The sequence below is a fragment of the Mesoplodon densirostris genome, chromosome 8, assembly GCF_025265405.1.
Source record: "Mesoplodon densirostris isolate mMesDen1 chromosome 8, mMesDen1 primary haplotype, whole genome shotgun sequence".
Taxonomy (NCBI): Eukaryota; Metazoa; Chordata; class Mammalia; order Artiodactyla; family Ziphiidae; genus Mesoplodon; species Mesoplodon densirostris.
Window position 1 is genome coordinate 86932567 of NC_082668.1, and position 13279 is coordinate 86945845.

General features: G+C 39.7%; 1 protein-coding gene across 1 annotated transcript in view; it reads right to left on the reverse strand.

The window, feature by feature from the left end:
* The window catches only part of STK39 (serine/threonine kinase 39), a 323719-nt gene that overhangs the window by 54009 nt on the left and 256431 nt on the right, over nucleotides 1-13279 (reverse strand). The window contains exons 15-16 of the mRNA XM_060106877.1: nucleotides 5436-5488; nucleotides 1229-1297 (exon numbers count right to left, since the gene is read on the reverse strand). Coding sequence (XP_059962860.1) covers nucleotides 1229-1297; nucleotides 5436-5488 — 122 coding nt within the window. The remainder of the gene's footprint in view (nucleotides 1-1228; nucleotides 1298-5435; nucleotides 5489-13279) is intronic.

A 13279-nucleotide genomic window follows, 5' to 3' on the forward strand; every position in this document is an offset into this window, starting at 1 on the left:
GGCATGTGGGATCTTCCCGGAACAGGGCTTGAACCCGTGTCCCCTGCATTGGCAGGCGGATTCTCAACCACTGCACCACCAGGGAAGCCCAAACAATTCACTTTATAATGATGTATATTATAGAGCTTCTAAGAACAAACTATTCTGATGGGTAAGTATATCTGCCTCAAGCTCCCTCTTAGTGACACACTCCAGTATTACTGGGGAAGGATTTATTTCAAGTAAGTGATTTTTTTAAAAAGTTAAAACATATCATTTAAGGGGCCGAAGCTATTTCAAGGATTGGTTTTGATTTTAATATTTTTAAAGAAAGTTTTATCATAATACTATTATAGTGTTATTATAATTATATTATATATAATTAACAATATAATGAACATAATGTCATAATTAACATTAACTCATCCTTATTACTTAGGGTTATCATTACCAATATGCAGTAATAGGCTACATTATAAAATCTTCATAAACTCAGAATTTGCTGAAGAGTGTGGAGCCCTTCACCCTCACCCTAGGTAGAATCAGGCTATGCTTTTTCTTAGATGACACTGTCTGCCTCTTACAGCTTTTCTGCCTCGCTTGGCCAGCAGTCATTTCTTGCTCCTATCAGCATGCCTAGAGCTAGCAGGCTCCCTTATTTCCACGCAGCTTTTTCTTGATTCTAAAAGTAGTAGAAAGAGCCATGGTCTCAAAGTGTGGTGATTCTGCCACAACCCAGCTGCATGGCCCTGGACAAACCACTGAATCACTTTAGGAATTTGCTTCCTTGTCTACACAATGGTAGAACTGGCCTGAATGATCGTTAAGTCCTAGCCAACCTTAAAACTTTATAATGAATGAACCTTACTAAGAGCTAGGTAAAAGAATAGAGAAACTCAGACAAAGGACCTCAGAAGTTCCTGTACTTTGCTGCATGGAATTTATAGTATCTCGGGTTTGCTACGTCATGGACGTTTCAGTCTTCTAGGTTCTTTGTTTTATCTCCAATAAGTGACATTCTGCATTGGATAAATCACGTCCAGACAAATGGGACAGAATTACATTAAGAGCTTTTGAAACAGGAAGTTAAATATGACTCTTAGATATACTTATTTCACATAAAAGATAAGAATTCAAGAAACTTTCAGAAATTCACAGAATTATTCCTTTATGAAAACTTTTGTTTCTAAGAGCATTTCCATTTGATGTATCAACAAAATGACACTACATGCATTAAAAAGTGACTTACCTATAACTACATCATGACCATCAACTAAGCCAGCAGAGAAGAGCTCCTGAGAAACGCCATCTGCTGTATCTGCCCAAACGTGAAATGAAGGTGTATCAGTAACCATACAATAAAAACCAACAGTCCAGTAAAATGTAAAATATATATTATTCATTTAGAAAAATCATCCATGTGTGTTTCAATTCAACAATTCAGATTCTATCAGGAGGAAAAATCAGAAGCAATGTGAAATACATTTGCCACGTACAATCTGCATCCTGCTCTTTATTCAACAGAAGTTTTACAAACTTATTGTTTCATTTTTGTTGAACCAAAAAACTATTACCCTTTGTCTACTATCTGAATTATTCTCAAATGCCCCTCTAGAAGTTAGCTCATAACTGTTCGCTATGAACACTGCTTTTCTTTCTTGCCAAGGTAAACACCAGCCACCATCAATCCTTTTCTATCATTAGTAGCTACTGAGTTAGAATTTATGGCAAAGGTTGAAGATGTAGCACTTGATACAACCTTATATTTGGTACAAACAGCCTATGAGCCTGTTGGACTATTAAGATGAGCTATTTAAATTTATGCTATTAAGAAAATCCTTTAACATGACATTGATCATTTGATAGCAACAGACTCATTCTCTTAGAAAATGTGGTTGGATAAAAGAATGTAGTTTCTCAATGATAAGTGACAGGAGTTAGCAATCTCATAAAGATGGGACTGAACAGGCTGTAGCAAGTGAATATAACTGAAATTACTTAATCGAGGTTATACACGAACACGATAATAGTAAGAAGTCTGTTTGAAGACTTTGTAAAGGGAAACTGATAAATTGCCATGTGCTCAAAGAACCATTATGAACCCTATGTTTTCACAAGGGAGATGACATGGTCTCCATGGTGGCCTGATATACTCACAAATAGCCAATACTATAGCTGGATAAGAAGAAACTGGGAAAGCATAGCTCCTGAATCAAACAAGCACCTAAACTGAATTGCAGTTTGCTATGCCAAAGCCTGCCCTCAACGCAGACTGGGTTTCCCTGCTTAGTCTGTGTTTCACATGTGGTGATTATGTAAGTGGGCTCAAGTGTGTGTAGGGTGTGTATGCGTGTGTGTGTGTACCTGTATGACCACATAGTTGAAGGTACAATTATCTTTCACGCTGGGCTTTAATGTGCTTATTAGCCCAGTGTCTGACTCATAGTAATTACTCAACAAATGGTAATTGATGATGATGAGGCAGCCAAAGATCATGTGAAATGCTCCTTACACCCTTGTGCTCTTTCTCCCTCTCATACATGGCCCTATTTCCTAAATCTCCAATAAAAATTTGAGAGCTGATATATATTCTTTGTACTTTCAGAGAAACTGTGGTATTCTATCATTGTATTCATTCAGTGAAATGGAATGAAGGAAATGGAAAAGAAAAACATAGGAATCTTACTAAACAATGAAATTCCATGAAAGGTGGGCTTATCTTGGGCTTTGTCCTTACTGTTACAAGTACAAGAAACACCTTATAAAATTCTCTCAGAGATAAAACCTCTCATAGCATGGAACCCAGGGTAGCATAATGAAAGGCTCTACTCTGAAAATGATGTAGCTTTAAAAGGTCGGCTAGAACATTCAGCCTCACAATCGCCATCTTCCTAGATGCCACTAGAAACTTCAGGAAAAGGAGCCTATTGAATTAAAGTGCCTGCCTCATAGACACCGGGCACAGAGTAGTCAGTGGTTACACTTCTACTGACTGATCGTCTGTTAAAGCAACTGGATGTGTTACCACTATCTCTAAACTATCAGTAAGATCTTACACTTGAGTAAGGAGCTATAATCAAAGAAAGTAGTTGAAAATGGAATAATCAACAAAGTCACACTGAGGGCTAGCTAGCACTAAAGCAGTACGGAAGCAAATTAACGTGCCCAAATGATCAAAGTGTACAGCATCTCTGACTATTTTCAGGACTCTTGGGTACCAAATGAGTCATATTAAAATAGCAAAAGGGTTGTGCTGGTTGGTCAAAAATGGAAATATTCCTTGTGTGTGTGTGCCATTAAGCAGTTATTTTTCATGCATGTTAAGTAACATATCAGTAATAGTTTAGAACAAAAACTTGAAGGTAATTGGTAATTTATTTTTCTTTAAGCTGCTTGACATTCCTAATGTGTAAATGGGTTAAATAATCATAAATAATCACGTACGCTCTGCTTTCTAGATCATTACAGCAACATAGTAAACACAAGGGGCTTGCCCTCAAATGACGACAGAATATTTGATATGTTCATATTATACACTCAATGACGTGTATATTTATGTGTGTATACACCAGAGACATAGTACACATGGTATTCATGCACAGATCGAGCGCAAAGAACATCTCAAATGCAGACAGCATCAGTAATCCCAGAGGTACAGTGATATAGCTATGGTGTTTCTGAAACTAAACAGCTGTGCTCGCTCCCCAGGGAAGGCCAGCTATCATCAGGAAGCCAGCACTATGGTTTCTGTCTGGGCAACAAAAGCAGAGACTCTGAATCTAACCATGGCAAATGAGGCTGCCAAAGCTAGCACAAAGGGCCAGGTAATACTGATAAGGCCATCTTATCCCCAGCAATCCTCAACTCAGAAATTCATTTCTTTGGTACCTTTGAAATTAAAATTGATTCTTATTGCCACTGTCAATCTTAAACAATCAGATGAAAAAAAACCCCTTAAAATAAGAATTCTTTTACTCACTATACTTGAAACATTTATTATATAATTGCTAGATTTTATTACAGTATTGGCTGCTCAATATCTTTGTATCATGACAAAACAGCTTTTTGATAACAGCAACCGGCAACCGTTCAATTTCACAGACTGGCTCTAAATTGTCAAAGATTGCCCCCAGAAAGAAAGATCAGTTAGAAAGTTCACTAGGGCCTTATTCACATTTCTTTTGTAAAAAGATATGTTTAATTCAAATATACTGGAAATCATGAAATCTTTGTGTTTACAGGGGACTAGACATCAGGGCCAATGAATCTATGACTGACCACCTATGGCCCAGGAACATATTTTGTTTGGTGGGCACTGAACCTGAATGTACTTAGACAGAACTCTTTGGTTTTCTGAAGTTCCCACCATTCACTTTGGCTCCTGTAAGCATTTGAGTTTGTGTCTTCTTACAGTTGATAATAGCAGGGAGGTCAAGCAGTTAACTGACTGACTAGCTATCAAGCCAGAAAGTTTCGGGTTTTCAAAATTTTAGCAAATACAATTTATTTAATCGAATAAAAATTTATGTGGAGTTCTAATACATAAAATAATTAGAGAATGTTATTAGCTTACATATATTAATATGTTCAAATGTATAAGACTAATGAGACATCGAGGCTGTTTTCATGTATATAAAAGTCTGAAACCAGAGATCAAGGTGAACAGCTCCAGTCTTAGCATCAGCATCTGTTTTTCACTTCTCTAGATTGTTTTGGTTATGAACTAAAGAGTGAAAAGAGCAATTTTTGTTTAACAACTGATGTCGTGATCTCCAAAGCCTGTATCCAATAATTAACCAAAACGACTTGAGATTCTCCTGCATACCAGGCACCTGCCAGGTGCTAGAGACACCAAGAAACAGGACATGGCTCGATGACTTCCAGGCATCCAGGCGCTAAAAGAGCAACCAGTCTAGCCTTCAAACTATTTTAATAACTACTCAAAATACTAAAATTATATTCAGCAGCAAGACTAGCACTGTTCCTACCAAGTTTCCTAGCGGTGCCTGCAGCAAGTAGAGGCCCAGATACTCCTCAGCACAGGCTTCGTGTAATCTGAACCGACAACAGAGAGGCAAAGTATGCTACCTTTTGGTCTGATGTCACTGTTTGTTGCTCAACCCTAATTAAGACTGCTATGCGCATCTCATCACACTGATCATAATGTCCTTTAGGCCCTGAATCACCACGCCAGCACTTCTTTTCATGGTCGAGCTAACAGATCTAATTTATAAGTGCGTATATTCTGTGCAGCACGTGTCACTGGAATTCACGCAGTCAGTAGCGGGTTCGGTTTGGATTCCCCACAATTATTGCAAATCCTTCCTTTCTTCCTTCCTTCCCTCCTTTGTTTTTAGAGAACTCATTTTTGAATAGCAAATTATAACCACATGCTTGTAATTAATTTCTGAAATGCTCTTGTTAGCAATAAAATGATAACTGCAATTAAAACTTACCTCTTCCTGGAGTAAACTCAAATCGTATATCATTAAGTTCCTTTCTGGAGTTCCTGAAATACATAACAAATAGCACATTAAAATCTAATGAAGCAGAGTTTAACCAAACTAAATGTATTCCAATTTTTACAAGATGCTACTGACATATAGATAGCATTTAATAGTTTGGGGTTACTTCTAAATACTTCTTCCACTGGAAGAGTCAGTTATGACAATAATAAAGGGAGATATTGTTTAACTGATTGAATTTACCTTATACAAACATGACTGTATCACAAAACTCCAAAACTAAATGCTCCTTTTATAAAATCTACACTAAATCAGTAACCTTAAATTCCATAATTAAAAATTTCAGAAGCTTTTAGTCTAGCATAAATAGTATTCAATACATTTTTCATATTTTTCCTGGGAAAATAGTATTTTATCAAATTATTTTTACTTTTTTTAAGTTGTTTTTTTTTATTTTGATGTGGACCATTTTTAAAGTTTTTATTGAATTTGTCACATGACTGCTTCTATTTTTTGTTTTGTTTTTTTGGCCGTGAAGCCTGTGGGATCTTAGCTCCCCGGCCAGGGATCGAACCCACACCCCCTGCATTGGAAGGTGAAGTCTTAACCACTGTACCATCAGGGAAGTCCCCTCAAATTATTTTTAAAAGTGAAACAAACAAGGAAGATAGCCTTAGCGATAAACTTCACGACAGCACTATACATTAAATCATACAACAAAAATGTCCAGAATAAGATGTGTATTTTGTTGTTAAAAATTTTATCTAAATAAGTAGAGGGGGACCTCTGAATGCTATGAAATTGCCCACTGAATATATAAAACTTTTAAGAAATTTAAAATGCTTACATAAAACTACAATAGACACATATATGTACGTTCAATCAAAATATCAAATGACACTGGGGAAATATGGAACAAATAAGCATCTAAGATGTGAGTTTTCCATTCATATTAATTTCAAGACAATAGTAAGGGCCAGTGAGTTATAATTAGAATGGTTTTATTTTCTCATAAGAACACTAAAATATTATGAGTAACTCTCGACAGATGCTAGAATTAAAGTTAATTTAAAAAAAAACTTTTAAGAAACTGTAGTAGGACACATGAAATAGTAATTTCTGTATGCATTCAACTCTTTGCTCAGCTGCCAAGAGTGACAGAGACAGAGACAGAGATGGTCTGAATACCAAGCCCTGAACATCCTCCTTCCGGTGCCAGGAAAGTCTGATCAAACCCTTTGATACTCCAGTTTGATACTCTAGAACTCTGGTAATGTCTCCTGGTCTCTAGGTACAGTGCCCGAATCTTGATGACGTCAGTCTATGGGCCCTTTTTGGTCCATAGCCTGATGGTGGTTCTTTATGTCCTACCACATCCTATGACACCAAGTGTGAGGAGGCCCAGAATGATGACAAAGGCATGATACCAACTGAGAGAAAGCCCTTCTCCCAGTGCCTGGAGAAGCTGACCCAAGTCTAATACCTTCCACAACCAGAGAGGTAAAGGGTCAGGAACTCCAGAGACAATCAAGCCCAGGCTACCGACATGACATCCTGGAACCTCAGCATCTCCTCTCGGGTGTCCGCACCACGACTTTACCGCTACTCCTCTCAAAGACAGAATGGGAACTAGCGGACATTAGCAATTCCTATAGCTGTGCTTCTTTTAGGACCTTCTGAGAATCTGAAAACTGTGAAAATTGTGAATGCTCCCGCTAAAAAAGCAGACACATGACCGACATATAAAATTGCAGGCAACTGTAGATGGTTCAGAGATCATCTTGGACCCCAGGCAAAGCAAGCCTGCCCCGGAGGTGGAGTGGGCCATGAACAACCAGTGCCTGCACTGGAAGGGCTGTCTGCATGTTGCCTGAATTTTCTTAATAAACTACAATGTCACTGCACATTACACAGTGTTTTCATATCCGTCGGCAGTTCTCAAACTTTTTGGTCTTAGGACTCTTTTACATTCTTAAAAAGTATTAAGGACCCCTAAGGAACTTTTGTTTATGTCGGTTGTATCTATCAATATTTACTGTATTAGGAATTAAAACTGCTAAGTTTTAAAATATTTATTAATTCACTTGAAAATGAAAATAATTAGCCCATCACACGTTAATGTCAAAAATTTTTTTTTTTTTTTTTTGCGGTATGCGGGCCTCCCACTGCTGTGGCCCCTCCCGCTGTGGAGCACAGGCTCCAGACATGCAGGCCCAGCGGCCAAGGCTCACGGGAGCAGCCGCTCCGCGGCACGTGGGATCCTCCCAGACCGGGGCACGAACCCGTGTCCCCTGCATCGGCAGGCGGATTCTCAACCCCTGCGCCACCAGGGAAGCCCCCCGCCCCAATTTTTTTTTTTACGTAAAATTATTTTACTTTCCAAAAGAAAAACAAATCAGTGAAAAGAATGCATTGTTTTCTATTTTTGTAAACCTCTGTAATGTCTGTCTTCAGGTAGCTGGATTCTTGTATTTGCCTCTGTATTCAATCTGCTGCAATATCACATATCATGTAGCCAGCTACTGGAAATTCTACTGTATGTATGTGAAACAATAAGGGAGAAAAAGGCCAGTACTTTCTTAATATTATAAAAATAGTTTCCACCTCATAAGCTCCTTGAAAGGGTCTCAAGGACCCCGGGGGGTTACAGGACCACACTTTGAGAAATACTGATACCAAATTTCACTGGATCCTGATAATCAACTTTTGAGATATACAAAGCAGGTGTTACTTGTTTCCCATTTTTTGGTGAGTACATTCAATGGTTTTTTTACAAAGTTAATGAGTGGCAGAGTGAGGGCCAACAATTCCACACTGGAAATACCTAATGCAAATACAAATGGTCAATTCCCTTTAACTTTTGAGCGAAAACAAATATTCTTCAACATGTTACACGTTACTATAAAAAGATCAGCAAGCACTCATTTATTTAACAGCCTTGGTTTTGTGCGTTGTGCATCAGCAAAGGTTGAGTTAGGACTACAACAATTCAAAAAGAAAAAATAATCACTAGGAAAGCAAGTATTTATAGTGTGTTGAATAATGAAATGACAGAAGGAGAAAAAAAGAAAAGGAATTAGGTTTGACCATAATTTATGCCCTTGTTCCTTTCCTCTTTTTCTTTGGATCAGGCTTGTCTAAATTAGTTGGTTCTACTAAGGTCATGAGCAGAGAGGTATAAGAACCATACCCTGGGGGCTCAAAAGCAACATTGATGCCAGATTGAGAAAAAGTGTAGCTCATTTTTGTACTCATTTTATTGGCAGCTTTTCAATGTACACCACTCACAGAGATGCAACCAAACACTGTACATATGTCAAAGGGCAAGTCCGTTAATGGAACAGTAACTGTGAAGGGGCAGAACACTGGAGGGATCTTGAGAATCATCTCACACTTCCTGGTCAGATTGTAAGGAGTAAACTTAGACCCAGAAATGATAATAGCTTAAGAAAACCTAACAAGGTAATGGTGGATCTGGGTCTAGAACCTACATTCCCAATGAGGGTAAAAACTGGTTCTGGAGAGGTGAAAAAACTCTTTATACACAGGCAGACCTCGGAGATATTGTGGGTTTTGTTCTGGACCACTGCAATAAAGGGAATATTGCAATAAAGTGAGTCGCATAAATATTTTGATTTCCCAGTGCATATAAAAGTTATGTTTACACTATGCTGTACTCTATTAAGTGTGCAATAATAGCATTATGTGTGAAGAAACAATGTACATACCTTAATTTAAAAATACAAAAAAAAAGAACCATACCCAACATATCATCGTGCACATCCTTATTCTTTACATATCAATCCTACAAAAGTAATACATACCCAACATCCATAATCTTTATCTACATCAACGGTGGCTCAAGTTATGGAGGTTGCCTAGTCACGTCATTCTTTTATGACTCTGAACCTAAAATACCCACCTTTGAAAAGATCACAGTGATTGATTGTGTGTAGTAGACTTGTCCCATCAGGGTGAAATATAGTTGGAAAAATGCCTAATTGGATCTAACTACTGAAGGTCATCCTTTCATAAAGAATTAATCTTTGTTGGACTCATACTTAACACCTTTAATTCAAAGTACATTTACTTTAATTGATATGGCACAAGATACTCCTGATTTAAGGGAAGCTGAAAATAGGTATGATTTAAAGCCAGACACTATGTCTGTGCAACTTTCCAGAGGAAACGTTAATAACTTGAGAGCAACAGTTTCAAGACCCAGGGGACCTTTAATAACTCTTATTAAAAAAAACTCTTTCAATCCTAAAAAAAATCCCGAAACAACAAACTCTTAAACTTGGTAAGGCACAATCCCTTATTCCTTATTGGAGTATATACTGCATCACAGATGCAAATGCCTACAGGGCTCAGGCAGAAAAATTTCTTTCTTAAAATAGGTAATACAATCACATGGCTTAAAAATCAAAAAATACAATAGGGTATTCCACGATATCTAGACCTCTCAACTCCTGTCACTCATCTTCCTGGTCTACCTCACAGAGGCAATCATGTTATAGGCTTTCTGTGCATCCTTGCTGAGATTTTCTACGTATGCTCTAGCAAATACACATACAGAGTTCCCTCTAGCCTGTTTAATTCAAGTGGGAGATGGTAATAGCATTCTATACGCTGTTGTGCACCTTGCCTTTTATTTAACTTAATAATATACCTTGGAATTTCTCCGTATAGGTTCACAGAGAGCTTTCTCATTCTTTTCTGTTCGTATATAGCTACATAGTATTCTGTTGTATGCCATATCCTTCTTTAACCAGTTACCAGTCTATGAATAGATTGTTTCTAGTCTTTCACTATTATAAACAATGCTTCAATGAATAATCTTCTTCTTATGTCACTTGGCAAATATATGAGTATAAAAATAAATTTTCTAGAAGAAAATTGCTTGGTCAAAGGATACATATATTTACAATTTGCTAGATACTATCAAATTCCCTTTCATTTAAGTTGTATCAATTTATACTCTCACAAGCAATTTGAAAGCACTACTGCAGGAACGTTAAAGGAGTATGGCAGAAAGTGTATTTAAAACAAAAAAACAAAAACCGGGGAAATGTGGGGACTGTGCCAGCTGGAAAACTTATTCCCCATTGAAAGGGGGCAACCTCTACTCAGCACCACCTGGTTACGATGAAGCAGGATTGGGGCTTAATTTCGTTAAATTTTATTTTTTATGTCCATTCAAAGTGAGAAGTTCCAAGATACAGACTGGCATGCATAGGGGTTTTCTTTTTGCTCTTTCAATTTATCTACAAGGGACACAGTGAACACTCAATGGAGGCCTCTGGCTAAGAGGGTGGTGACGACAAACACATGAATGAACACGTACCCTTCCTGCTGGTGGAGGTGCAGGAGGTCCGGACAGTTGAAATATATATTTTACAGGATGTAGCACTTTCCTGCACCTCTTAAATTACCATGTCAAGATAACCTGAAAGAGTTACTGCTTTGGGAGGGCTCCCAAACTAAAAGGCCAGCTCAGAACTGTTTGCATTCCTCAGCTGCACATGAATGTCTCTTAGCCCATGCCAACAAATATATGGGGGCACATGCACCCCCCCAAGAACCAGATGGAAGCAAAATGCTTAGAAGTCCAAAGACCACTCATTGTCAAAGGGCATCATAAACTCTAAGTGTCATTGGCGCTGCGTACCCTCCATCACAGGGTGCTCTGGAGTGAGGCTGAAAGTCAACCAGTTCCCCAAGCTCTGAAGTTGAAGGACGTAGTTGGACTAACACCACTCAGGATCCCTGTAAGGGCAGTAGGTACAGTGTTTCCCAGGATCCAGAGGTGGCCTCTCCCTCCTAAGCAGCAGGGGATTTTCTTAGCCAACAACATTCCAGGTGAGGGGAAAGTTGCTGGTGTCCAAGGAAGTCCAGAGGGACTCCTGGACCCCTAAAGTGTCTCCCCCTCACGGGAGCAGGATGGGGACCTTTCAAACATGTTGGGCTAGGAGTCAGTTGGAGCATCACTCAGCTTGCTTCTTTCCTACTCTTGGCACTGAACTGATGTCCTTTCCCACGGGTTTAGGAAGAGACACAGGACGCCTCTCCATAACAGGAGGCGGCGAGGTGCGAAGGAGGTGATCCTGCGAAACTGTGGAGAGAGGTCTGAGTTCAGATCCACATGCTACTTGTCTGGCCTCTGGAATCTGTTTCCTCAACTATGAGGTGGGGAAAATAATAATTAATAGCATTTACAACCTGCTGGTACATGCTTGGGGCTTCACATGTGTCATCACATTCCATGCTCAAAACAACCCTTCAAGTAGGGATGACTATTACCCACATTATTTTACAGATGAGGAAATGGAGGAGGCTCAGAGAGGGTAAAGGATATATCCAAAAGCAGGTGTCTGAACAGCACGTCTGGACTAGATTGAGAACTTAATAAACATTACACATCGTCTTTGCCAGCACACAACCCTTACCTGAGGCTCTATCAGCCCCGCCCTGAGTCTGCAGGGGCTCCTAACTGGTCTCTCCACATTCAAGCTCACGGTCTCCAGAGGAGTCAGTCAGCTTGTACCTGAAAACCTAGTCAGGTCACTCCCTTGCTGAAAAACTCCATTTCCGTCTCCTTATTCTTAAAGCAAGATTCCAAATCCTTAGCATGACCCTCTGAGACCTGCTCTTGTCCGTCTCCCCACCATGACCAGCCACCTACCATGACCCGTGGGCTATACCTTCCTTAAGTTTCTCAGATCATCCATTTCTCTAAAACTCCACTACTACTGACCAAGGGCAGGTCACCACCATTATCTGCTGCACATGAGAATAAATGGTTTAATGACCAAAGAGTATTTTACCCACACTCACAGGTACCATGCAGATATCCAAAGAGAAAGCTGCTGCTAAAACTAAAGATGTACAGCAGAAGGGAAAAGGGGCATAAAAGGTGAGAGAGCTACTACTCAGGGTGTGACCTTTGGTAGATGAATGTGTAGCCCAGGAAGAAAACTGCTGTACTTCATGAGATGTGAAAAATGCCAACGTAGCGATAAGCTGAAGGACACCTACAGCGTAAGGCCAGTGACAAAAGAATCAGGAAGAGAAAAAAGAAGCTTCCTATGGCCAAGCCACGTTTACCTCACCCCGGGCTTTCCCAGAACAGAGTCTTTAAGTCAGCTATCTAGACTGCCGTAAATGCTGGAGACTCACCTGGACTCATCCAAGCTCACTTTGCCGTTCAGACCCTCACCACCTGCTTCCCCTGCCTCACCTGCAGTTTCTTCAGCTTCCCTCACAGATTAAACGAACTGTGTGAAAGCACCACGTGGCTCCCTCACGCCACTTACAGGCATTGTGATGCCCTAAATTTTGAGGCACACAGAAGTGGGCAGAAAGTCATGGTTCCAGTCCTGAATGAGTTTACAATCTGCCCAGAGAATGACAGCTGATCTATGTAAAATCACCGGGAAGACCCCAAGGTAAATACGTGCTTTAAAAATAGTAGCATAGGGCTTCCCTGGTGGTGCAGTGGTTGAGAGTCCGCCTGCCGATGCAGGGGACATGGGTTCCTGCCCCGGTCTGGGAAGATCCCACATGCCGTGGAGCGGCTGGGCCCGTGAGCCATGGCCGCTGAACCTGCGCGTCCGGAGCCTGTGCTCCGCAACGGGGGAGGCCACAACAGTGAGAGGCCTGCATACCGCAAAAAAAAAAAAAAAAAAAAAGCACAGAAGGAAATATCAGACTAATTCAGAGGAAGGAGCATTCCCCCTCTCTTAGCTCTCACTCTATCCATCCTTCATACTCCTGTCAAATTAATCTTCCTCTGGGGTAAAGGTCTAATCACAGAATCATATAATTTTACAACT